The sequence below is a fragment of the Gigantopelta aegis genome, chromosome 3, assembly GCF_016097555.1.
Source record: "Gigantopelta aegis isolate Gae_Host chromosome 3, Gae_host_genome, whole genome shotgun sequence".
NCBI lineage: Eukaryota > Metazoa > Mollusca > Gastropoda > Neomphalida > Peltospiridae > Gigantopelta > Gigantopelta aegis.
Genome location: NC_054701.1, coordinates 76,978,342 through 77,005,985, shown reverse-complemented (window position 1 = coordinate 77,005,985; position 27,644 = coordinate 76,978,342). Strand labels below are relative to the sequence as shown.

Below are 27,644 nucleotides of genomic sequence, written 5' to 3'. Positions count from 1 at the left end.
CCAAAAATAAATTTAGTTTATACTGACTTTGTTTGGAGTAGCATGACTGTTCAACTCAATCAGATTGATAACTGAATGCCTGCCTGACTCTTTGAATGGCTGAGTAATACTCAATCTTATACATGCAGACGTGGATTCAGGAAATATTTTGAGTAGGGACGAAAAGGGGAAAAGGGACAAGGAAAAATTTGTTAAAAGGGCAGCCTAATCTGAAAGAAAAAGAAAGAAGAAAATATGGGTGGGGGGCACTTGAATATGTTTAATGGGAATGTGTCTCCTGTGGTACCCCCCCCCCCCCCACCCCCCATCTTGGATTGGCATCTGATATGCAGTGCTCTTTGAGACATTTCTAGAACAGTTGTTGTTGTTGTTAATGCAGATTTAAAAGTCTGTGGTTTCTAATACCTGTCAATCATCTAATGAGAATAAATACCCCCCCTCTGAGCTGTTCGACACTTCCCATATAAAGATAAATAAAAATATATATATATATATATATATATATATATATATATATATATATATTAATTCATAGAACCCCTGTTTACACTTGTATCCATCAAAATATATGGAAAATGTTGAAGTGGTGTACATGTATACCAATATAATAAAGACCTGTTATAAATTTCATCATATTATTAACAACTTTTTAAAATGTTATGTTTAATTAGTGGAACTGATGTGTCTGAAGCTGATGCTGCTGGGGCAAGTGTTGTTGCTACAGTCGTTGCCACTGATGCTGACGACCCCGCAACAAATGGAAATGGAGTGATCACATACTCCATAATCGGTACGTTTGATTTTTATTTGTTGGTGCGCAACTCGTCATATATATTGTCACATTGATATCTAATTCTAAGAAATATTCACGGTCAGTCACCTGTAGGTGAACCATTTCCTAAGTTGAATAAATATTCCTGGCCACCAGTAGGTGAGCCATTTCCTCCATATTGCTGTTTGTGCTGTATTTGATGAACGGAGGAAACTGCAAGTCAGTTGTGAATTGTATTATGGATCAAGGGAATGTATTTTGAATAGATGTATAAATGTATATATGACAAAGTGGGATGTTAAAACGTGAGATGGGGGTTGGGGGGGTTCAGATGAACAATAAAAGTCAACACATTTGCCGCATTGAGCTATTTGTCATTCCAGCCAGTGCAGCATGACTGTGGTATCAAAGGCTGTGGTATGTGCTACAGAGGCGGATCTGGGGGGGGGGGGGGGGGGTTCCAGCCCCCCCTCCCCCATCCAAATTTTGTGATAGTTATAATTTTATTATATATTAATTTTAATTTTTTTACGATCCCCTCCAAATCTCCCCCAAAGTTCCCTTGGCATTCCACCTCATGTCACTGGGCTCCCCCACAAATGAATTTTCTGGATCCGCCACTGTGCATTCCTGACTGGGGTGGTGCATATAAAATATCCCTTGCTACTAATGGAAAAATGTAGCGGCTTTCCTCTGATGATTAATATATCAATGTGCTCTAGTGGTGTCGTTACACAACACAAACTTGTTTATTGTTTTTCAGGAGGAAACACCAATAACGATTTCACAGTTAACTCCGGTAATGGACAGATAACGACGGTAAACCAACTCAACTACGAGACCACGAGTTCCTACAGTCTGATTGTGAAAGCCGCGGATGGCCAGTCGAAGTCTTCTACAACCGTGGTCTCGGTTTCCGTGACGAACGTGAACGAGTTTGACCCGGCATTCACCCAGACCACGTACACCACGACCCGGGCCGAGAACACACCCATCAACAGCCAGCTGGTTCAGGTGATCACCACAGACAACGACATCGGTGATGACGGCATCGTAGATTACACCATGGCAACGCACGCAACGTTCTCTCTGTCGGCAGACGGCTGGATTTCGCTCAAGTCGAGTCTGAACTTCGAGGCCGCTTCAGTCTTCACTTTGTCGGTGGTTGCGTCTGATCGAGGGACAACCCCCCAGCGCAGTGCCACGGCAACCGTCAGCATCACGGTTACAGACGTCAACGACAACGCTCCGGTCTGTAACCCGGACGTTGTATCTCTGACGAAGAGAGAGGATGCGACGGGAAGCGTGGTGACACTTGTGTGTACAGATGCGGACAGTGGTGCGAACCAGGCTCTAACATATTCCATTCTCAGTGTCAATGGTCTCGCAGGAGCTGGACCGTTTGCCGTCAGTACCGCTGGAGTCATTTCCATCGGCACGAATCTCGACTACGAAACCGCGGTCACCCACGCAATCGTTGTGTCTGTTGTCGACGGCGGAACGGTGAAACTCTCGACTTCCGTCATCATCAATATTGCTGTCACAGACGTGAACGAGTTTTCGCCGGTCCTCACGGCTGCCCCGTTTGTGTACAGTTTCCCGGAGAGCGACCCTGTTGGTACGACCTTGCTGACAATTGCTGCTATGGACGGTGATGCTTCCGACACCACGCTGTCGTTCTCTCTGTCGGACACGTCGGTGTTCACGATAGATTCGGCGACCGGTGTTATCACACTCAAAGTACAGCAGGATCGTGAGACTCGGTCGACCTACTCGCTCAATGTGTGTGCGGCGGACTCCAATACGGTGGATGCTGTGAAGACACAGTGTGAGAGTCTCACCATCACGGTTACCGACGTCAATGACAACACCCCTGTGTTCAGCCCGGCAGTGTATTCAAAGACTGTCGACGAAAACTCCGCTATTGGTATGTGTTGATGTTAAAAGCCAGTTAAAAGCAAGATATAATTAATGTTATACAAGAATAATGTTTTGGTTAAACTAAGGTGTCATTCATAAATTTTATTTAACTCTGTCATTCTCTCTGTCTGTCCATCCATCTGTCTCACATATAGTTTTCCAGACATTTTTTCATAATGCTTAACGAGCTGAAGCTTTCGTGGAAATTTACCCATTTTTGAGTTAAGGCCCTTGAATTTAGGAGATAAAAAATGTGTTTTCCAGACTCTTTTGGTTTTTTCCCCGCAATGCCTCTAGATATTGAGCTAACATTTTGCGTATAGCTTTATCATGGACTTTTACAGATCAAGTTTGACTTTGTTCAAAGTGATCTAAATCCATAAAGTCAAATATTTTTATTATGTTTTTTCCCCACAGGAATTTCACTGCTAAAGGTCACAGCAACGGACCAGGACTTGGGAGCCCAGGGAACCGTCTCCTACTCCATACTCAGTGGAAATACGGGCAACGTGTTCCGAGTGGATCCTGTGTCCGGTGACCTCATCATAAACGACAACGCGGCACTCGACTACGAGGTCAACCCTTCATTTGACCTGGTCATCCAGGCCACCGATGGAGGAGGGCTGGTGGGTAGCGCGACTGTGCGGATCACCACTGGACCCATCAACGAGGCCACCCCCCAGTTTTCTCCCAGCACCAGTACGCAGACCTTAGCTGAGAATTCTGCCCTTGGGTCGACCGTCATTGACTTGGGTGCAACGGATGCCGACACCGGTGCGGATGGGGTCGTTACCTATTCCATCGTGTCAGGAGGTAACGGGAAATTTGCCATCGACCCGACCACGGGGATAGTTACAGTGAGTGGACCGTTGGACAGGGAGAGCGATCAGTCCTTCACTCTGACGATCATTGGCGTGGACGGAGGCACGAACCCGGGGGCCAAGACCGGAGTTTATACGCTGATCGTCGATATAACAGATGTCAACGACATCACACCGTCATGCACGTTGACGTATTACAGCTCATTCATCTCGGAGACGGCTGGTCCGGCGACGATCGTAGGTCAGGTGACGTGTTCCGATGGCGATTTAGACCCGGCTAATCTGAATAATGCGCTGGTCTTCACAGAGATGGGGGGTGATGCTGGGGGATTGTTTGATGTCAACGTGAACACAGGGGAGATAACCGTGTCCACGGGTGCTTCGTTCGACAGGGAGACAACTGCCTCATACCTGCTGGACATATCTGTCAGCGATAAAGGAACGACACCGTTGTCTGTTAGTGTCCAAATGTTTGTTGGATTAAATGGTGAGTACATGCTACTGATGGTCATTTTAGGATAGGATAACATATTTTATTACCCATATACGTCAGCGGGTGAATATATTTTCTATCATTCTCTAGGGAGTTTGGTTTTAAAAGATTTCACACCCATAACCACCAAGTAGGGGTACTTATTATCCATATGGGCAGTGAGATGAGGGTGAATATATTTTCTATTTTCTCTAGGGAAAGCTATCTTTCCCCACCGGTTTCATGACGTTAGTTTGGTGACGTCATCGTTTTCCTCGACTGTCAAGTCTCTCATCAGTTTCCTCAGACTTTCACGTCTTGTATATTATATAGTTTGTGTCATGTAAGAAGTTTAAAGTTTAAGTTTCTGAATTATTTACACTATGGGTAATAAATACAATAACCCACTTGATACTCGGAATTACAGATTATCTGTCCCTTGTGAATTTAATGTTGTCAGTCACGAGCTTTAGCAGATAATCAGTAATTCCTCGTAACTCATAAGTTATTGTCTATAACATGCCTATATACAATTACGGTTCAAGCACATCTGACTTGGGCACAATCTCTGACTTTGCCATTGACTATAACTGTTAAAAACTTGACAGCATAATAGGGTTTTTTACCTTGTTTAAAATGTTGTTGTTGTTTTTTAAATTAGTACCATTTAGGTGCAGTCTAAACTTCTAAACAAAATTGGCACATTTTAATATTTTTATGGGGGTCATCCCTACACCACTCTCCTCAGCTGATGTAGGGTTATGATGAAAAATTGTTAGGACATCTACAGATCTACCATTTGTACACGAATTGCAAAAATACCACTTTCCTTTATTAACAAAAACTGTGTTGGGCTCTTCCATATTTATCAGCAGAAATTTGTGGTTGTGGATTTTCACCTTTTTATTTTATTTATTTTTTCCAGTTTAATTCTTTGCTCTTTTGAAATAACATTATAATTTTGGTTTAATTAAGTGCATGATGCTTGTCTTTTAACATGTCAGGTAATTTTTAACTTGATGAAATAACATACATCTGTTATTCTTTTAAAATGTATTCAAAACAAAAAAAATCAATTTAAAAAATCACCACAGCAGTGAACCGACATGTTTAAATGCACCAGTACTGTATATGTGAGGTTTATTTTCAGATGTGAATGACCAAACTCCGGTGTTTGGAAGCAACCCATATTCTCCAAGTGTGTCTGAAGCAGATGCTATTGGAACAACAGTCGTCACCATCGCTGCCACTGATACGGACATCGGAGTTAATGGTAAGACAGCACTTCCATTATTTACGTGTTGCGTCGGAAAATTGTGAGAACGATTGTTTTGTTCATGTTCTACTCGTGCAGGTCCCATTTTGTGTGATCTGTTGTTTGTTTGCATATGAAATTTAGCACATCATTTACATGGTCAGAACATGTTGCATGAAAAAGAGATGGCTTAGTTGAATTTGTGTTTGCATTTTCCATAAACGCAAACGCCATATAACAGTAAATAAAATGAGTTGAGTGTGTCGTCAAATAAAACATTTCCTTTTTCCATAAATGATTTATGCAAATTTTCAAGTTTCAGAGGACTGTTCTTGGTGAATACAAGCAGTCCTCTGTGATTTGGTATGTCAAATGTCTGCGTATAATCCTTTTGTCCTGCCATTCAGAATGTATAGTCTGTATAATCACCATTTTTCTTACATATACAAAGTGTCGTAAATAGCATGAATTTAACATCAAATAGCCATTGATTGTTGAATCTCTCAGCTTATCTAGCTATGTCCTTCATCCCCTTTCCCCCCCCCCCCCAACTCTTTTTCTCTGCCTGTCTCTACTCTCTCTCTCTCTCTCTCTCTCTCTCTCTCTCTCTCTCTCTCTCTCTCTCTCTCTCTCTCTCTCTCTCTCTCTCTCTCTCTCTCTCTCTCTCGTTCTCTCTCTCTCTCTCTCTCTCTCTCTCTCTCTGTCTCTTGTATCTCTCTCTCTCTCTCTCTCTCTCTCTCTCTGTCTTGTATCTCTCTCTCTCTCTCTCTCTCTCTCTCTCTCTCTCTCTCTCTCTCTCTCTCTCTCTCTCTCTCTCTCTCTCCCTCCCTCCCTCCCTCCCTCCCTCCCTCCCTCCCTCTCTCTCTCTCTCTCTCTCTCTCTCTCTCTCTCTCTCTCTCTCTCTCTCTCTCTCTCTCTCTCTCTCTCTCTCTCTCCCTCCCTCTTAATCTTTCTCTCTCTCTTTATCCCTCATTATCACTCACCCAAGTTTCCAAAATAACCATATGTTACAGGTGTTTTTAAACTTTCCTTTATTTTCCCAATACCCATTAATTATTCCTTTTCTTTTTTCCTTTTGCATGCATTGTGACGGAACATGCGCTTAAATTTGTTTCACCTGTGGCGATTTTAATTGTGTTAGAGGGCCGTGTGCAGTTTCATTGCCCGTAGCCCAGGTGGGCAACTTGTTACGTAATACTTCGCGCGATCGGGCATTCCAATATGCACTTAGTCCAGCTGTGGAGGCCATGTGGCGAGTAGTTACGTAATACCTCTGTGAGTGCGGTTTCGACGACCGTGATTTGGCGACGATGGCGTCAGTAAGTCTGACGATCAGAGAGAAATATACCAATGCTAGTAGAGGTGGAATATCAGATGATAGGGGGAGGTACCGCCTTGTACCCCCAGGCCAATTCTGATTTTATAATAAATAGCTAGTTTTTAGAGATATCGAGGAGAACGGAAAAGGAAGCTTCCTGGGAACGTTAGTCCGTTTGGACTTCGGTAAATATCATTTCTGCTCTGTGTATAACCTTGATGTGATTGATGTGACTTTAAATATTTTAATACTGTATTATACCAATATTCTTTAGACAGTGTCTTCGGTCATCTGACGAAGTAAATCGTAGACTTTTTGTTCTAACATTATACTGAGTATTTGGTAATATAAAGCTTAGCCAGTCATCCTAGAAGACCTAGGTACACTGTAGGTTATTGTCTTTATTGTGATAGGTTCCAGTATTAATTCTGTGTTACAAGGTTACTGAATGAGTAGTTAGGGGTAATTAAAAATTAACCCGTTAGGAATAGAGCTGTAATTCCTTTATTAATTAAGTTCCCCTGGAAGCGTTCCTAAATTATCACACGTTACTGAACGAGTAGTAAGGGTTAATTAAAAATTAACCAGTTAGGAATGGTGTTGTAATTCCTTTATTAATTAACTTCTCCTGGAAGCGTTTCTCAATTATCACACGTGTGGGTGTGGTGTAACGGTGAAGTGATTCGCATATTGTGTACACTAGACACCTAGAGATTAACTAATTAAGTGATCAGTTCTGGGTTGTTATTATTGCTGTTATTAATTAACTACTACGGCTGTACATTTGTCAGCGTAGGATAATACAGATTCCAAAGTGTATTGTGTTTTGTTGTGTTTCTAGTGAGCTAAACGTGCTATAAATATATATACTTTATATAAGATCGTATCTCTGATCATACCTAGAGACGAGCCATACTAGGGTTAACCGCCTGTTACAGAGAGATCTAATAGATATACAGTTAGGAGAGATATTTTGATAATCGTGTTTTATTCAGTTACGGGAATTATAGAATCCCCGTGACAGGCATATTTTCTTATTTCGTTTTTGTTTTATTTCAGCGGAGGTTTCCTACAGTGTGCCTTCTGGAAATGGCCTGGGTCACTTCCAGTTAGATTCAGCGACTGGGGTTATCACCGTCAAGGCGGCTCTGGACTTTGAATCTAATCCGCTCTACACCCTGGTGGTCGAAGCTACGGACAAAGGTAGCCCCGCACTGACCGGCACATCCACGGTCAGCATCACAGTGACCAACACGAACGACAACACACCGGTCTGTCCGAGTGCTGTGTACACAGCGACTGTCGCGGAGGATGCGGCTACCACAACGTCACTGCTGACGGTAGCATGCACTGATGCAGATGGGGACACGGTCCAGTACACTATTACCAGTGGACTGACCTCGACAGAGTTCGCTATTGGCGCGTCTACTGGAGAGATCACGGTAAATGGAGCTCTGGATGCTGAAACAAAGGCGACTTATTCTCTAACTGTGCAGGCGTCTGATGGTGTCAACTCAGCTCTCGTTACCATGGAGATCAGCATCAGCGACGTAAACGAGAACGATCCGGTTTTCACACCAGCAGGTCCTTACACCATCTCCGTTCCCGAGAACTCAGCGATTGGCTTTACGGTGAAAACCATCAACGCAGCTGACAGTGATGTCTCTGACACAGCTCTCATATTCAGCATCAATGGTGGAAACACCGGAACTGCTTTCCAGATCGACTCGGCTACAGGGGTCGTCCAGGTGAAAGGGATTCTCGACCGGGAAACACTCAGTGCGTACACGCTCACTGTTGACGTCGCCGACGGAACCGGGGCAGGGATCCCGTACCGCACAGACCACGTTGACAGTCACCGTAACAGACGTCAACGACAATGATCCCGTCTGCAGTCCGTCCAATTACTACCAGACGGTGGCGGAAAATGCAGCTGTCGGGACCACCGTCGATACCGTGCTGTGTACCGATGTAGATTCGTCCACACCAGTGTTGGCGTACAGCATCACGGGAGGCAACGGCGATGGAAGGTTCGGCATCGATGCCGCGTCTGGTGTGGTTACCATTGTAGCGGTGCTGGACTACGAAACGACCACCCAGTACACCCTGGCAGTTCAGGCCAGCGATCAGGGCACGACACCGAGAACCGTCACAGCCATGATCAGTGTTATAGTGGACCCCGTCAACGAAGCCACTCCGGTATTTACGCCAGCCACGTACACGAAAACCTTGCTGGAAAATGCTGCTGTGAATGATTTAGTCATCACTGTGGCTGCAACGGATCCTGACAAAGGGAATCAACATGGGACAATAAGATACACCATAGTAACCGGTGATGGTCTTGCACAGTTTAAAATTGATGCCAGTTCAGGGGTTATTTCTGTGGCGAAACCTCTAGACAGAGAAGCAATTGGTTCTTACACACTGTCAGTCAGTGGCACCGATTCTGTCCCTGGTGCGGCCGAGGCTAAATCAAGTTTTACAACCGTCACCGTAACCATTAATGACGTTAACGACAACACTCCAATGCTGACGCCATCATCATATGCGTCCAGTGTTCTCGAGTCGGCAGTTAGTGGAACCACGGTACTCCGAGTAACCTCGACCGATGATGATACAGGTGTAAACGGTTCTCCGCTGTATTCTATACTGTCTGGCAACACCAACAGCGAATTTGAATTTGTCGGTAATGAGCTTCTGATTGCTGCCGGTAAAAGCCTTGATTACGAATCTATAACATCTTACTACCTGACCATCGAAGTCAAAGACCAAGGCACCACAGCACTCTCCAGTACGGGAATAATAAATATAAATATTCTGTCTGTTAACGAGTTTCCACCGGTTCTTGTCGACGCCACGAAAATGATAAGCATCAGTGAGATGACACCAGCTGGCGCTAATCTGTACAATGCGAGTGCCTCGGACAGTGATAGTGGAACCGATGGAACGTTCACCTATTCCATCACTAATGGCAACACGGGGAATCTGTTTTATATCAACAGTCTATCCGGAGAGGTGTACCTCTTTGGTATCCTCGACTACGACACACCTCCACAGTCATATTCTCTGACTATCCAGGCACAAGACTCTGGTGGACTAAGCAACACGATGGTTTTGACCGTCCAGCTACTGGATGAGAATGACCACACCCCGGTTTTCACCGCCAACACGTACAATGCCCAGCTTGATGAAAACGTCGCAGGTGGAACGTCCGTTACTCGGGTCACTGCAAATGATAACGACTCTGGTGTCAATGGACAGGTGACGTATGCGATAAAATCCGGTGATGGGCTTGCAATGTTTGACATTGATCCGACGACTGGTGAGATCAAAACTAAAGCGGCAGCCAGCATTGACCGGGAGGTGAAGGATCAGTATTTTCTCGTCGTCGAGGCAGCTGATGGTGGAACGACATCGCTGTCGTCATCGTGTCTCGTGAAAATCTCGATCAACGACCTCAACGACAACAAGCCGATTTTCACGCCCGAGAATTTCACTGTCTCCATTCTCGAAACCTCCATTGTGGGAACCTCTGTAACCACGGTGATAGCGGTCGATGCAGACTCGTCGGCTAATGGTAACAACATCATTGTCTACACCTTGACTGATACCTACTTTACAGTTGATTCAGCCAGCGGACAGGTGGACACAAAGGCAGTTGTGGATAGAGAAACAATTCCAAGGTATGTTACTGCTTGAATAGTAGTTGAATTTATGAGGAATTATTGTAAGATTTATTACACCTTTATTACATGTTTATTTTTATTGATAGAGAATTTCTGAAGGATTCATGCTTGAATAATATTAAGTTGTATATATCACTACAGTAAATATTGTAAGGTACATGTATATTTTCATATTGTTTATTTTGATTGATAGAGAAACAGTTCTATGGTTTGTACTGCCCTGTCTCTGTGAAAATTCAGCTTTTTGATAGGTCTAGCATACATGGCAGCTGTTGGTTTCTCCTCCCTCCCTCCCTCCCTCCCTCCCTCTCCCTCTCTCTCCCTCCTCTCCTCTCTCTCTCTCCCTCTCTCCCTCTCCCCCCCTCTCCCTCTCTCTCCCTCCTCTCTCTCTCTCCCTCCCTCTCCCTCCCTCTCTCTCTCCCTCTCTTCCCCCCCCCTCTCTCTCTCTCTCTCTCTCTCTCTCTCTCTCTCTCTCTCTCTCTCTCTCTCTCTCTCTCTCTCTCTCTCTCTCTCTCTCTCTCTCTCTCGGTTTTGTACAGTTTGACTTTCACGGTTTGGAATAACCATATTTTAGAGGTGTTTTTAAATATATACCTATCTTTTCCTTTCCTTACCTTTTGCCATGTTCTAATTTTAACAATTTCAGTCACTACCTGACCATACAAGCCACCGATCAAGGGGCGGGGCCATTGACTGGGACATCCTACATTGCTGTGACGATCCTTGATGTCAACGACAACGACCCAGTCATTCAAGGCACGTACACAACCACTGTATCTGAAGACACCTCGACAGGGACGATCGTTTTCACAATCACCGCAACCGACGCCGACGATGGCGTCAACAGTCAACTCACGTTCAGCATCACCAACGGCAACACTGACAGTGACTTCAGGATCGAGTCTCAGACGGGGATCATCGACATTGTCAACAGTCTTAACAGGGAGAGAACTACATCGTACAATTTGCAAATCATGGTCACTGATAATGGCACCCCATCCAGATCTGCCCTCATCACGGCTGTTGTCACTGTCGACGATGTCAACGATAACAATCCGGTTTTCGGTGCTGCAACGTACAGCTTTAATGTTGCTGAAGACACTGCAGTAACGACATCCATCGGCGCCGTTGCGGCCACCGATATCGATGCTGGTGTGAATGCTGCTCTAGCGTATGAGTTTGTCATGTTCTGGGTCGGAGATTCGACGCATTTTGTCATCGATGGCGTCAACGGCGACATCAAAACGGCAAGCGCCCTTGACAGAGAGGTTGCAGACACGTACATTATTTGGTGTAGAGTCCAAGATGGCGGGTCGCCGTTTCGCACGGCTAACGTAAACTTGACCATCACAGTCACAGACATCAATGACAACCAGCCAACGTTCGACCAAACCTCGTATTCTGCGACCGTCCTTGAAAACTCGGCTGTCGGCACAAGCATCACCACGTACACTGTGACGGATCAAGACACGGGAGTCAACGGTGCAGTAACCCTGACGATAGACACATCCACAGCTGCGGGGACTAAAGCCAACACATTCCTGGCCATCGATTCGGCCACGGGAATCCTCTCGGTTCTGACTAGCATCGACCGTGAGACGGATCAGCTGTTTGAATTCACGGTTGTTGCGGTTGACGGTGGGACGCCTGCACGGACTGGGACAGCTACGTGTACGGTGACCGTGTTGGATGAAAACGACAATGTTCCTGTTCATTCGCAGATGTTCTACAACAGTGAGGTCGCATACACTGGGTCGTGTTCCAACGTCGTGACAATGCTGGCGGCGACTGATGCAGACTCCGGCGTGAACGGACAGCTGTCGTTCTTCCTTGTTCAGAGCAACTTTGATTACCTGTTTGCTGTGGATGGGACAACAGGTAATACATACAGATATACATTTACAGATACAGTCATCCATACACATACCGGTACCCACATTACATTCATATATATACTCAACCATACATAGTCATACATGCATATATCCTTCAGTCCATCTTTCACTCCATTTGCACATGCATACACACATTACCTAGACAAACAGATAATAATCCATGAATGTTTGCATAAATACATGTTTCATCCATCTATCCATTCAAACACATACATATATAGCCATGCATACAACCATCCATTCATCCATCTTTCCATCCACATTTCCATACACATATAAAGACACACACACACACACACATGCATAATCATACATCTTATCATTCATCCATCCATAAGTATGATGTGAAGGTTTCAGCTTGTTCAAGCTCATTTTCACTTTTATATTATTAAAACAATGTCATATTTATAGGATATTAAACAAGCTTCCATTTCGTTTATCAAGTGATAATGAAAATTATTTCACAAGGGACATAAACATGATACGGAATGGTAGCGAGTTTAATATCTATTTATTACCCATAATCGATGTTAATTTATATCACTCAACTCGTTTGGTTGATGTTTCTGTATGGTTGTAGTGCGCCAATAAATGATTTCATGGTTTCTAGACGTTTCGTACCCAAACCCGTTCGTACCATACCGTTTCGTAACCACTAGCATACCAGTTCGTAACCAATTAAATAATGTCATACATTACACCTAACATTAATATATTTTTTAAATACACAATTATAATGTTATATTACAAACATATTGTAACATTTAGCAAAAAATGTGTTGTAATAATCACTCAGCATCTTTTATAAGCATTAAATGAGCAATTATGTGCTGTGCATCACTGAAGCATGCCGTTTCGTAGCCAAAGAGAAATTCTTTTGTCATAAACCCATTTAATATTGATTGTATTAACCCTTGTAATAACGGTATGCAAATTTCATGTCATATGCAAATTTAAAAGTTCATAATGCTACTTTCACCTGTCAATAATTGAAGGACTCTGTGCTAAATACGGAATAAGTCACATTTTGAGAAATATACCAACATATAAGTTTTTATTAATTTCACATTTACCTTTACCATAAATACAATTATATGAATGTACTGGGTTTCAATATCTCTATATATAATTATATATGTATGTTAATATTACTATGTTTGTAAATATTATTATGTTTGTACATAAAATGTTTTTTGTCATGTGAAAAGAAAAATGTTATGTGTTTGAAATATATCAACAAATAAGCTGACTTCGCTTGACATGATTCTTCGTGACAATTTCTAATCGCTAATTATTAACGAAGTGGTATGCCGATGTTCCTCTGGTTACGAACTGGTATGCCTTTGGGTACGAACTGGTATGCTTTTGGGTACGAACTGGTATGGTACGAAACGGTATGGTTATGAAACGACCTGATACCTGATTTCATCATGTGTCGTAGAAGTGTTAAATCCCACTTGGCATTCTAGTGGAGCGTATCACTTTGATATGTACCAAGATATTTTTAACCATATGGGTAAATGATTTGCCGTATGGTTCATTTCCACAGGCATTGTCACCTTACAAACAACCGCCATAGCTAACTTCAAGTACATCTTGGAAGCCGGGGTGAGAGACAACGGAAATCCCGTCCAGACATCGGCCAACTTTGCCACGCTGCGAATCGACACGTTTGACCCCAACACGGTGGTAACCCAGTTCCGACTGCAGATCAGCGAGGCTGACTTCCTGTTGAAGAAGGACGAATTCCTGGTGAACCTCAACGCCATTATCCAAGCCGTGTATCCCACGGCAACCGTGAAGATCTGGTGTGTCCAGGAGAGAGAAGGCACGGCAACCACACCCACAGGCAGACGCCGACTCTTGGCTTCTGCGTTAGTATTTTATTTTGAAAGAAAACTGGGCCTGCTTAATGAGAATTTATGTCTATACATTAGTTTAGCTGACCCTCAATGTACTATTCATGCACCAAACAACCAAAGTGTTTCGATACTGTTCATGCACCAAACAACCAAAGTGTTTCGATACTGTTCATACACCAAACAACCAAAGTGTTTCGATACTGTTCATACACCAAACAACCAAAGTGTTTCGATACTGTTCATACACCAAACAACCAAAGTGTTTCGATACTGTTCATACACCAAACAACCAAAGTGTTTCGATACTGTTCATACACCAAACAACCAAAGTACTTCAATATGAATTATTGCAGTTGTTTCCACATTGTGGAGTGGATTCTCAATCCATTCAGGGTGGGACGTAGCCCAGTGGTAAAGCATTCGCTTGATGCGCGGTCGGTCTAAGATCGATCCCCGTCGGTGGACCCATTGGGCTATTTCTCGCTCCAGCCAGTGCTCCACAACTGGTGTAACAAAGGCCATGGTATGTACTATCCTGTCTGTGGAATGGTGCATATAAAAGATCCCTTGCTGCTACTTGAAAAGAGTAGACAATGAAATCGCGACAGTGGGTTTCCTCCCTCAATATCTGTGTGGTCCTTAACCATATGTCTGACGCCATATAACCATAAATAAAATGTATTGAGTGCGTCGTTAAATAAAACATTTCTTTCTTTCTTTCCAGTAGTGCACTTATCAAACAGCCAAAAGACTTATCAGTCTGACTCGATGCACATTCAGTACAGCTACATACAGTTGTGGACACACTAAATTGGGGGGAGGGGGGCAGGACGTAGCCCTGTGGTACAGCGCTCACTCGATGCGCAGTCAGTGTGGGATTGATCTCTGTCAGTGGGCCCATTGGGCTGTATCTCGTTCCAGCCAGTGCACAATGACTAGTATATCAAAGGCCGTGGTATGTGCTACCCTGTCTGTGGGATGGTGCATACAAAAGATCCCTTGCTGCTTATCAAAAAAGAGTAGCCTATGAAGTGGTGACAGCGGGTTTCCTCTCTCAATATTTGTGTGGTCCATAACCATATGTCTGACACCATATAACCGTAAATAAAATGTGTTGAAGTGTGTCGTTAAATAAAACATTCGGTTACAAAATGACTCATTTCACTTCATACTCAAACCATTGCTACACTGACTGACAGTGTTTCTATTTCAGGCCAGTTAATGTTCTTGTCTACACTGTTGGAGACAACACTACAGATTTACAGGCCAATTCTGGACAAGGAAAAACATTTCTTACCTCGGGTTCTGTCCTAGCTCTGACAACAACAGACGCCAATGGAAATCCATCATCAGCAATAACAGGTACTTCTTCAGGGCCCCCGTGCCATGAAGAGATCTTAGCTCTACAATCACCTTAAATGCATAACTATCTTAATATGCACTTATGGTGATCTTAGCACTAAGATTGCTTTGTGGAATGGTGCCCTGGGCCCATTCCACAAAGCGATCGTAGCTCTAAGATCACCTTAAATGCATAACTACTTTATGCACTTAAGATGATCTTAGTGCTAAGATTGCTTTGTGGAATTGGGGCCCAGGGCTAAGGCTGGAAAGAACTTTGTTTCAACCAATTTTCACATGTGTAGAGTACTTCCTTGAAAATTATAATAAAAACATTATTTACACTTGCATTTGATTCATACTGATTTTACGAAACTTGTATCAGGATTCATGTATTACCCTCGCTATCGCTCTAGAAATACAAAAACCCTGACACTCGTTTTGTAAAATCAATATAACACACAAGCTTGTCTAATAATCTCTATATAATATATAAAAACACAAAGTGTTAACTGACAGGATTTGATCCTACAGCACCGATGCAAATGACATTTGATGGCCTTAACCACACAGCCAAAGAGTCCTTTCTGCTAATGGAAAAATATATTTCGTGTCTAAACTACATGTCTTAATTACTAAATGTTTGACATACAAAAGACATTTCTATCAATCAATCTGTGATGTCTTTAAACAAAACAAACTTCAGATACGTCGTAAATGTGTGTTTAAAATATTTCACAAATTTTTAGTTGGCATTCAGGGATAATTAATTAATAATTTCAAAATTATATACCTTGAAATAAATTGCCTTTAATGTCAACACATTGTGACTGTCTGGATCCAGAAGCTGAATATCAGGATACATTTACAGAGTGGCAGTTTCTTTTTATCATATGACAGTCAGTAAGGTGGGATTTCCAGATAACTGAATACATTTACAGAGTGGCAGTTTCTTTTTATCATATGACAGTCAGTAAGGTGGGATTTCCGGATAACTGAATACATTTACAGAGTGGCAGTTTCTTTTTATCATATGACAGTCGGTAAGGTGGGATTTCTGGATAACTGAATACATTTACAGAGTGGCAGTTTCTTTTTATCATATGACAGTCAGTAAGGTGGGATTTTCAGATAACTGAATACATTTACAGAGTGGCAGTTTCTTTTTATCATATGACAGTCAGTAAGGTGGGATTTCCGGATAACTGAATAATTTACAGAGTGGAAGTTTCTTTTTATCATATGACAGTCAGTAAGGTGGGATTTCCAGATAACTGAATACATTTACAGAGTGGCAGTTTCTTTTGTTCATATGACAGTTAGTAAGGTGGGATTTCCGGATAACTGAATACATTTACAGAGTTGCGGTTTCTTTTTATCATATGTCAGTAATGACAGTCCATAAAGTGGGGTTTCCAGATAAATGGGGTTCCATGGTATGAAGGTATTAACATCAATTGTGTACTTATTTTTTTACAGGTACAGCCTTTTATATTCAAAATTATGTTTGCAGGTATTAAGACTATCTACAAACAGATTGGTGTTTTTTGTTACAGGTACGGCCTTTGATTACTATGGCATAGAGACAGTGACGCCGTATTACCAGGTGACAACACCGTGGCATCAGACAGCAACTGGAATAGCCATCATCACTCTCTCCTGTATCCTCATGGCAGTCCTTATCGGTCTCATCATATACCTCATATTCAGGACCTGCAGGAAGAGGGGTCAAAGGTAACCGTGTAACCAATTCAAATATTACATATATTTGTTACGGAAAGAACTATTCATTCACATATGACCATGTGTTAATGTCCTCAGTCCAACTTTTATTTATTTAAACAAAATTGAGTTATGTTCTGTTGTTAGGGTTTTTTGTTTACTTGCATATACAGTGGACTCTGTCTAAACCGGATTTTGTGTAATCCGGATCTCTTCGTAAACCGGTCCATTTCTAAAGCCCCGTCCAGCTACCGTTTATCTCTTTGGTATAAATCTCTGCCTAATCCGTACTCTGTCTGCTCCGGACTTCGGATAAAAAATCAAGAACGAAAGAACCGTTCATGCACTAATTACCTCTGTCTACACTGGATTGGGATTTGACTGAACGACGGGCTGCTTAATTAGTTGAACAATGATCATCACTGCCGAGTAATCAGGACGCCGTCGCAAGATCAAATACAAAATGTAATCACACTAGTGTGAAGTTTACTCTTATTGCTGTAGGCCGTTAGATCTGGATTTTGTATTCAAATAATTTCGTACATACGAATAAATAATGTTTTAGGAAATAAAATGAAATTTAACCTAATACAAATATTAGAACGACGAGAAACACGTTTAATATGCAGCCACTAATATTTTATGTAGAAAAATATATTTGATATGTAATTACAATCGTTAAAAAGTCTCTGTTAGTGGATAACATCATAAAAATTGCAGCAAACTCAGGAATGTCCCTTTAAGTATATTTTTTATGTCTGTGAAATAATCAAGTCTGGCTTTTATGACTATGTTTCCCAAACATCCATGGGTTCAAATGTCACTGTTGATCGCGAGTCGTCGTTCATTCAAGAACCATAACTCTGGATGAACTCTGTCTAAATGGGTCCTCTATGTAAACCGGACTATTTCGACGGTACGAAGTGAGTCTGGTTTAGACAGAGTCAACTATACACATATGTACATTAAGTTGGATTGATTCACAACTTGCACTGCAATTATCTCCGAATCAAATTATAAAACAATTGTTTGTGATATAGTTAAAAAAAAAAAAAAATTGGAAGTACCGTAACTCATTGCATCATTTAGAAATTTACAATAAGAATGAAACTCTTTTTTTTGCATTTAAGTTCATGAAAGCATTGCAGTCACATTTTCTAGATGTTTTTCTTTTTATCACTGAAAAAAATACTATTAACGAAATAAAAAAAATAAAAGTGTTTGGGAAAACTTTATAAATACACATTTCGCCTCTTATATATGACCCTAATAAAAAAAAACCCAGATCGATATCACTTTCTTATTTTCTACAAATTCAGGCCAATTACCCCGGTCAGACCAAAGGATGAGCATCGTAATAATCTTAAACCTGACACCAAAAAGCCACAGCTTATAACTCATAAGGGTAAGTATTTCTATAGTTGTATTGGTCCCCTACCAACTGGACGGGACTATAGATTTTGTCTCAGTCCTTTTGTCCATCTGTCCCACATATAGTTTTCAGGATTGTTTTTATCACAATGCCTCAGGATATTGAGGTGAGATTTTGTATGTAGCTTTATCATGCACTGTTACATATTAAGTTTGACATTCATGGCGATTTACTCATTTTTTACAAAGTTATGGCCCTTGAACTTATGAGATACAAACATTTGTGTTCCTCAACATTTTTGCAATGATATTGAGCTGAAATTTAGTGTTTAGCTTTTTCATGTACTGTTACAGATCAAGTTTGCTTTCATGGCAATTTACTCATTATTTACACAGTTATGGCCCTTGAATTTAGGAAATACAAAAATTTGTTGGGCCCAGTCTGAGACATGTATTGCTTTTGCAGTTCTCTCAGAATGCTTGTTTTATAACTGATACAAAACAAAATAAGAAAGACATAATTATGGTTAATAATGGCATGGTAATTACATGTATGAAGTTTTGTTTTTTAAATGATATAAAATAACCCCACAGGCATGTGTTATGGTTAGCATGGATACCTAGTGTAATTATTGTTTTAGTATTATCAAAATCATGCACATAGATACATTAGAAATGATAAAACCACAAAATCATAGTATGTTTTATATTAAAATAGATAATGTTTTTGTCTAACAAAGTAAAAAAATTTAGGCAAGATATTGGGTATTACTTTTCCGATGGCATTGGCGTTGGTGACAACATCAATTTTTGCATTAAAGTTTCGCATTCAGATCTGTTTCTCACAAACTGTAAGTCCTAGCTCAATGAAACTTGGTTTATAGTTGCACCTATGGATGTTCATCACAGTGCAACAAAACAGTTTATGGCAGGCGAGACATTTAATTCTGCAGAATTCTTGTTTTATTTACATTTGTAGTCCTCTATATATATATATATATATCAAAAAAACATTTGTAGTCCTCTATATATATATACTCTTCAAAAAAAGAAACGCATAGAGCATTAATTTTGAAATAACACAATAGTGAATGTTTTAGTATTATCTTATTCTATAGCTAATGGATATGATATCATGCAATTCTGAAGCTGACAAAACTCATGATTTGATATCAGGACGTGCAAATATGTTTTTCACAATATCCATAATAATGGTTGTAGAGCTCACATTTATCACGTGCAAATCATGCACGTACAGCACGTGCACTATCCCTTGACAGAAAATTGAGTTACATTTACACACGCAGTATCGATAGTGTCGCTATGTAACGTTGAAATTATGCCCAGGCTGACAGAACCACAATATAACAACGCAATTGGCCGGATGGAAGCCGGGGAATCGCAATCGACAGTTGCACGTCTTTTCAACACATCTCAAAGTACAATATCTAGGCTTTGGCACCGTTATCAGCAAATTGGAGTGTCACGTGACCGCCCTAGATCCGGTCGTCCCACAGTTACCACCCCGGTGCAAGACAGATACATACGTCTACGACATTTACGTGACATTTACGTGACAGATTCCTAACTGCTTCATCATCAACTTCTGCCATACCTGGGATGCGAAGAATTTCAGACCAGACTGTAAGAAACTGTTTACGTGAAGCCAATATCCGAGCTAGAAGACCAGCTAGACGGATAATTTTAACTGCGCAACATAGGCGTTTACGGCTTACATGGTGCAGACGTTGTCTGTTATGGCGTCGACAGCAGTGGCGAAGAGTGGCTTTCAGCGACGAGTCGCGTTTTTTGCTTCAACGCTCCGACGGCAGAGCTAGAGTTTACCGACGACGTAACAAGCGTTATGCCAATAATTGTGTGCGGCAGGTGGACAGATATGGAGGGGGGAGTGTTATGGTATGGGCGGCCATCACTTACACTGGCAGAACAGACCTTGTACATGTCCCAGGTCAGGTAACAGCCCAACGTTACTGCAACGAAATTCTCCAGCATCACGCCATACCTTTCATCAACACAGAAAATGTCATCTTCCAGCACGACAATGCACGACCACATCGGGCACATATAACAACAGACTTCCTGAATCAACACAATGTCGGAGTGATGCCATGGCCTTCAAGATCACCTGATCTTAACCCCATCGAGCACCTGTGGGATGAACTAGATCGACGTTTACGGCAACGTAACCCTGCGCCACAAACGCTACCCCAGCTGCTCCAGGCTTTGCAATAAACATGGGCTACAATTCCCCAGCCTGAGATTCAAGCATTATTTGATTCCATGCGTAGGAGGTGCCAAGCCGTCATTGCTGCTCATGGGGCTCATACACGATATTAGTGTCCATGACCGTGACCTTGATACGGTGGCCTAATCCTGTTGATTTGATAGACGATTTCACTCCAAGTGATGATCTGATCAGGTTTAACAAGTTTCAATTTTACTGCTCTGTATTGAGCAAAGATATAATGCTATAAATGTGCAATCCAATCCTAACATATACCAGTTATGCGTTTCTTTTTTTGAAGAGTATATATATATATATTATGATTTATAAAAACATTTTCAGTGTTACATGTATGTATGTTTTAAAGATACGTGTAGTTTGTTTTTATTTAACAACACCACTAGAGCATATTAATTTATCGGCTATTGATAATTGGTTGGGTTTTTCCCATTCCAACCAGTGAACCACAACTGGTCAAAGGCTGTGGTATGTGCTTCACTGGTTGGGTTTTTCCCATTCCAACCAGGGCACCACAACTGGTCAAAGGCTGTGGTATGTGCTTTCCTGTCTGTGGGAAAATGCATATAAAAGATACCTTACTGCATTAGGAAAAAATGTAGCTGGTTTCTTCTGATGACTGCATGTCGGAATTACCAAATGTTTGACATCCAATAGCCAGTGATTAATTAATCAGTGCTCTAGTGGTGTCTTTAAACAAAACAGCAAACTTTTTTTTTATTGGTCATTGGCTTTTGGATATCAAACATATATTGATTTCCAATTACTATCTACATGTTTTTCATTTGGACATTTTGAATTCTGATTGTGTACTGCATGTTTCTGTACAGGTTATGTTCCTGATTTGGATCAAGATCCAAAAAAACATCCACTGCCTGCAGTTGCCGCTCTTCCAATGCCAGCCAAGGTAAAACTACTAAAGAAAATGGTGTACTATATATCTTTACAATATTAGCAATCATAAACTTTAACAAAATCCATGTAAGTGATATATCAGTACATCTATTAATGACACATAAAACTTTTGCGAGTTCATCAATTCAAACTCAAGAAAAAAGTAAAACAATTGCACAAATTAAGGTTTTATGAACACACTGTTGTACGCCATTTTAAATTTAATGTCATGAAATATTAGCATTTTGTGGGCTATTGGTTTACTAATGTAGAGGTAATTGCATTATGTAGTCCAGACAATTGGGGTTGTTGTTTTGCTTGATTTTCTTGCTTACATCCAATTAAGGTTTAAGTATGCTGTCCTGATCATAAACCTCACCTACCTGTTAGTTGTTGATGATTAGTGAGAGAGAATTTAGTATAATTACTTTACATCGTCTATTGAACTATCACAACTTATTGTGGGTGGGAACTGGACTATAGTAGTTTATTTATGACCAGGAAGATCCACCTTAATAGGTTAAGTTGGTTTTGTTTAACACTACAAAAGAATATCGATTAATAAATCATTCACTATTGGATGTCAATGATTTGGTCATTTTTACAAATAAAAAATAAAACTGTTACATTTGTCCATTAGTAGCAAAGGATCTTTTATATGCACAGACAGGACAGCACATAGCGCAGCCTTTGATACAGTAGTCATGGGGAACTGGGTGAAACAAAATAGTCTAACCCATTCAGAGGGGGTTTAAGCATAGGACCCAAGCACCACAAGTGAATACTCTACTGACTGAGCTAGGTCTCATTCAAAGGGATTAACAAAAATAATTATATTAAAGACTCCTAACAGATACTTCAAAAAACAAATGTAAACCACATATGTAACTTGTAGCTATATTTAAAAAAACCTTTAGTTTATTCCTGATTTTAACATTGACATTACGTACAGATTGTGATGTTTAATCCATGTGACTATAATCATTTTATTTCCAATTAAGGTTCAAGCACGCTGTCCTGGGCACACACCTCAGCTATCTGGGCTGTCTGTCCAGGACAGTGGGTTAGTTGTTAGTGGTTAGTTGTTAGTGAAAGAGAAGCGGGTGTAATGGCCTTACACCTACCCATTGAGTCGTTAAAACTCGCTCTGCATAGGAGCTGGTACCGGGCTGTGAACCCAGTACCTACCAACCTTATGTTCGATGGCTGAACCACGACACCACCAAGGCCATTGCGACTATATTGTGTTCTTCTTTTCTCAATCTATATAGCCAAATACTTCCACCCAGTTCTGGGGCCCCCCAGACAAACCTGAATCTAGGATGAGCCTCAACAACTCGCGACTCAGCAGTAGAGACTCGAGACTCGACAACAATCCTCGAACCCCTCGTTCGGTCATCATTCAACCGAGAGAGTTCACGGGAAAGGCTGTCGATCCAGGTAGATTAATCTAGGATAAAGTTAAATGTTAACTTTATTTTTTTTATTATTATTTTTTTTGTCAGGTTAAGACTATGAAAGAATTTTTTCTCATTTTGTTTTAATTTATCAATGTTTTAGCGTAGCGAAGTGATTTTATATTATATTTGTGACTGTTACATCTTGATAAATTAACCCAAAAAAAATATTTTAAAAATTTATAATTACAAACAAGACTTTTATTTAGTTAAAATTACACAAAATCAGTTTCTAATGTCCTGTCCTAGACCGGTTTTACGTAATGATGTACGTCCCATTTGATGTCATGACATCATTTTCTGAGATTTATTCAAGAATAACATTCACGTTTTTTAATGACATCCCATCAGAATAGAGTAAATCATATAACAGGATTAACAGCATGAAGTTTGTAATTATATTTATAAAACTAATGGATATGGAATTGAATGTTTAATTAAAATCAGACAAATGAAACCAACTAATGACTTAGAAATATGAAATCTGTGAGACACCTTCCTGAATGACACTTTCATTCATTCAACTTATTTTCGTGCTTATGTCCAGTTAAGGTTCAAGCATGCTGTCCTGGGCACACACCTCAGCTATCTGGACTGTCTGACAAGGACAGTGTGTTAATGGTTAGTTGTTAGTCAGAGCGAAGTCAGTATAGTGGCCTTATACCTACCCATTAACTCGTCAAAACTTGCTCTGGGTGGGAGATGGTACCGGGCTGCAAACCCAGTACCCAGTACCGTACCTACCAGCCTTATATCCATGGCATAACCATGACATCAGTGAGACCGGTGAAATGATATTGTTTCTGATTGTTTTTCAGTAACTAACAAGGTGTATGAATACAACACACGTACCAATGAGAGAAAATGGGTGGTGTCACCAGTAGGAAAAGTTCTTATGGGAACAGACGCCAATGTGTAAACAAACATGCGTATAACAAGTGGCAGTATACTGCAAATACTGTGGGTGTGATATTTTCCTATTATGTTTAGTTATGTTTTGTTAAAATTATGAACTTCGGTTACTTTATTTCTTTTTAAGAACTATGTTATGATTCCATAGATTTGTTATTGCAAATATTGTAAATGTGATATTTTCCCCATTATGTTTACCGGTAGTTATGTTTTGTTAAAATTATGAAGTAATATTGTTTTTATAGATTTGTTTTTAAATGGCATGATATATATACTTTTTTTATTGGTTTGTTTGTTAATAATTTGCCATATTAGTTTTCATGTTTGCACCATTCATGTTTTGTTTTGTTTCAAGTTTAATCATAGTTATATATATGTCTGTCTTTGTTGTGCTTTAAGTATCCCTTGTAAGATAAGTTTAGAAATGATTTAAGCATGTATTTTATATCAAAGAGACAATGAACCATGTTCTGCTTTAATATATACATATATAGACAATGGACTCTGTTATTTGATGAAGTCACACTAAAAATTAAACGATGGTACATTCTGCCTGACCTTGATAATCTAATTTGTTCCTTCTGTTCATATCTGTTTTTAGAGTGGAGTATATCCTTTGCCAGTTGTTAAATATACTAAGCAGTCTGTTTTTGTTAAAGCTGTGTGTATAATTTTTGTTTTAGTTCTCTGCACTAGTTAAGCTGTGCATAGTATTATAATGTGAAATTTTGTTACAAACTATCTATAGTGTCATATTTTGTTTGTTTGTTATAGCTTTGTCTTATATATAGCTGTGTCTATCTCACAGTTGTGTGTCTATCTCACAGCTGTGTCCATCTTATAGCTGTGTGTCTATCTCACAGCTGTGTGTCTATCTCACAGCTGTGTGTCTATCTCACAGCCGTGTCTATCTCACAGCTGTGTCCATCTCACATCTGTGTATCTTATCTCACAGCTGTATGTCTCTCTCACAGCTGTGTGTCTGTTTCACAGCTATACGTCTGTTAAATCTATCCTTCTCTACAGCTGTTCATGTCGGTTACATTTTACTACTATTTATGTCCATGTTACAAATGTCTATATCTGTGTTATTGTTGCCAGTCTATATTGCAGTTGTCCATGTCTATGTTACATCTGTCCATGCCTATGATACATTTGCCGTGTCTATGTTACATCTGTCCATGTCTGTGTTACATCTGCCCATGTCTCTGTTACATCTGTCCGTGTCTATGTTACATCTGTCCGTGTCTGTGTTACATCTGCCCATGTCTGTTACATCTCTGTGTCTATGTTACATCTGTCCATGTCTATATTACATTTGTCCATGTCTATAACACATTTGTCCATGTCTGTTACATCTGTCCATGTCTGTGTTACATTTGTCTATGTTACATCTGTCTGTGTCTGTTACATCTGCCCGTCTATGTTACATTTCTCCATGTCTATGTTACATCCGTCTATATCTATGTTACATCTGCCCATATCTGTTACATCTGTCCATGTGTGTGTTACAGTCATCCATATCCGTGTTAAAGACATGTTTATTAGTGTCTTATTTTACTTGGCACCAGTATATAGGTTTGCTAAAGAAACATTTTAATGTAATATATATTTTAATATATATTATTTCTAATTTAAAAATGTGTAGTAATATTTGTCAAGTGTGTGCCAAATTACCATTTGTTTTATGAAATATTTCTTTACATTTTGCTAGCAATTTGTTTTATTACCAGTTGGCGGTTTGCTAAACATACCTGTATGAACTTAGTACACGTACGATCGTAGTACATGTATTATTTCAGATACCAAATATATATTTTATATTTATCACCTTTAAAAATACTGGCCAAAGTTTAGAGTTATATTGTCTGTGATAGCTTACATGTACTTTTCATTATTATACTACATGTACTAGTGCTTTATATACTTTGTGTTATCTCATTGCCTCTCTTCAGTTTCATTCATATTACAGTTACTTCCTAGTCTTTAAACACCAAGGCATATTTTTCATTATTAAAGCCGTTTATGATCACTGAAATCAAACATAACTTATATTTTATTGTTTAGATGATCCAAATCCGTACAACCGAAGTATTTCTGGTCATCCTGGTGTTTCTAACATCACAAAATGCATTTTTCATATTTTTAAAAATGCATATGCGTCTAAGAAGTAACGATTATGGAGGCACGTTTTAGTCTATATTTAAAGGTATTTCAAGGTCACCGGCTCTTGTTCCACTCTGTTGCATCCAAATTTGTTACAGGATTATAAATCAGCCAAACTTAGTGTCCATTTTTACGGGTTGAAACTAGGGTCTATGTGAAAAATATGCCATAGTGTTTAAAAACTAGGATATGTCCCTTTAATCACAGTAGTGCAGAAGTGTTTCTTGATGTAATTATGAAAATGCTAATATTTTGTTTTTATATTAATGCAAGAAGTAAATAAAACAATATTTCAATCGTCTTCTTTTTCAGGAGCTGGGGGTTGGGTGGAGATCGCTTATATAACTCATATTTGACTAATCTTAAATATAAAAAACTGGATTGAAGGAATATTTTTAGTACATGTATTTTTTCTGAAATTATTGATGGATTTATTGTTTTTAAATTGTTATGGTATATACTGTTATACTGTAAATATTTTTACATAGTTACCCGGTATTTAAGTTTATAGTAAAGTGTATTTTACTGTTAAGTTATTGAAAATCCATTCTGTACATTCCTCGAGTTTATGAATTGCTTACTTTGTTTTTATATAATTTTTAGAGAATAAATCTTTTTTCACAAGCAGTTTTTACAAGCTGGTTTGTTGTATACACGGTATATTTAATAATATATAAATTTCAAAGTACAGATACAGTGAATACAGTGGGAGCGGGATTTCTGGTCATCCTAATTTTTGCAAGTAGCCCAAACGGGATTTGGTCCACCGATAATTTTGAAGTAATGAAGTTTGACCTAGTACAAACACTAGGACAGAAACATTTAATATACTGTCACCGATACTTTATGCATTAAAAATGTATTTAATATGTAATTTTAGACATTAAAATGACTGTTAGTCGGCAACATTTAAATAGTGGCAACAAACTCAGGAGTCTCTTTAAAAGTTATCAGAGTGCAACGTCCCCACAACAGCCCTGTTTTCACTTAACACACCAACTGGCCTATTTTCACACCATGTGCCAAAAGCTTGTTTTTAACCCACAAACTAAATGGCCTGTTTTCACCCCCACAAACCAACTGGCATGTTTTCACCTCAGATGACAAAAGCCTGTTTTCACCCTCACAAACCAAGTGGCCCATTTTCACCCCCACACACCAAACTGGCTTGTTTTTGCCCCACAAACCAATTGGCCAATTTTCATCCCATGTGCCAAAAGCCTGTTTTAACATTACCTAATTTACTTGTTTTCCCCATGCAATAAGCCTGGTTGGTTTCTCTATATTTTATAGTTCTAACAAATAGTGTGGTTTATTACACAGAACCATCAGTTACAAATGTATTAAAAATATTTATTTTCAAAGTTCATTGTACAAAACAATTTGTTTAATTATTTACAAATACATGTACACACAATATAAAAAAATCAACATGATGTTCACTGCTCAGGAGGGTGAGCACTTGTAATTGATTCAAAATATACTGAACTACACTGAAAACGCATCAGTCAGACCTG

At 40.0% G+C, this 27,644-nt stretch overlaps 1 protein-coding gene across 1 annotated transcript; it reads left to right on the top strand.

Moving 5' to 3' along the window:
* The first annotated feature begins 1,773 nt into the window (after positions 1-1,773).
* On the top strand, positions 1,774-26,748 carry LOC121368843 (cadherin-23-like). Its single transcript, XM_041493591.1, has 13 exons — positions 1,774-2,699; positions 3,110-4,000; positions 5,136-5,258; positions 7,618-8,189; positions 8,314-10,241; positions 10,891-12,122; positions 13,689-14,013; positions 15,215-15,363; positions 16,899-17,076; positions 18,384-18,469; positions 21,529-21,605; positions 22,864-23,032; positions 23,868-26,748. Exons 1-13 carry the CDS (start codon positions 1,838-1,840, stop codon positions 23,966-23,968), a joined length of 6,693 nt encoding a protein of 2,230 aa, XP_041349525.1. The 5' UTR covers positions 1,774-1,837; the 3' UTR covers positions 23,969-26,748.
* Positions 26,749-27,644: the final 896 nt, after the last annotated feature.

Bases quoted from the DNA above. Each gene is read 5' to 3' on its own strand.
- LOC121368843 (XM_041493591.1), top strand. From the start codon at position 1,838: ATGGCAACGCACGCAACGTTCTCTCTGTCGGCAGACGGCTGGATTTCG. The intron at 12,123-13,688 runs GTAATACATACA...TCATTTCCACAG, and splicing joins TGCTGTGGATGGGACAACAG to GCATTGTCACCTTACAAACA. The intron at 14,014-15,214 runs GTTAGTATTTTA...TTTCTATTTCAG, and splicing joins CGCCGACTCTTGGCTTCTGC to GCCAGTTAATGTTCTTGTCT.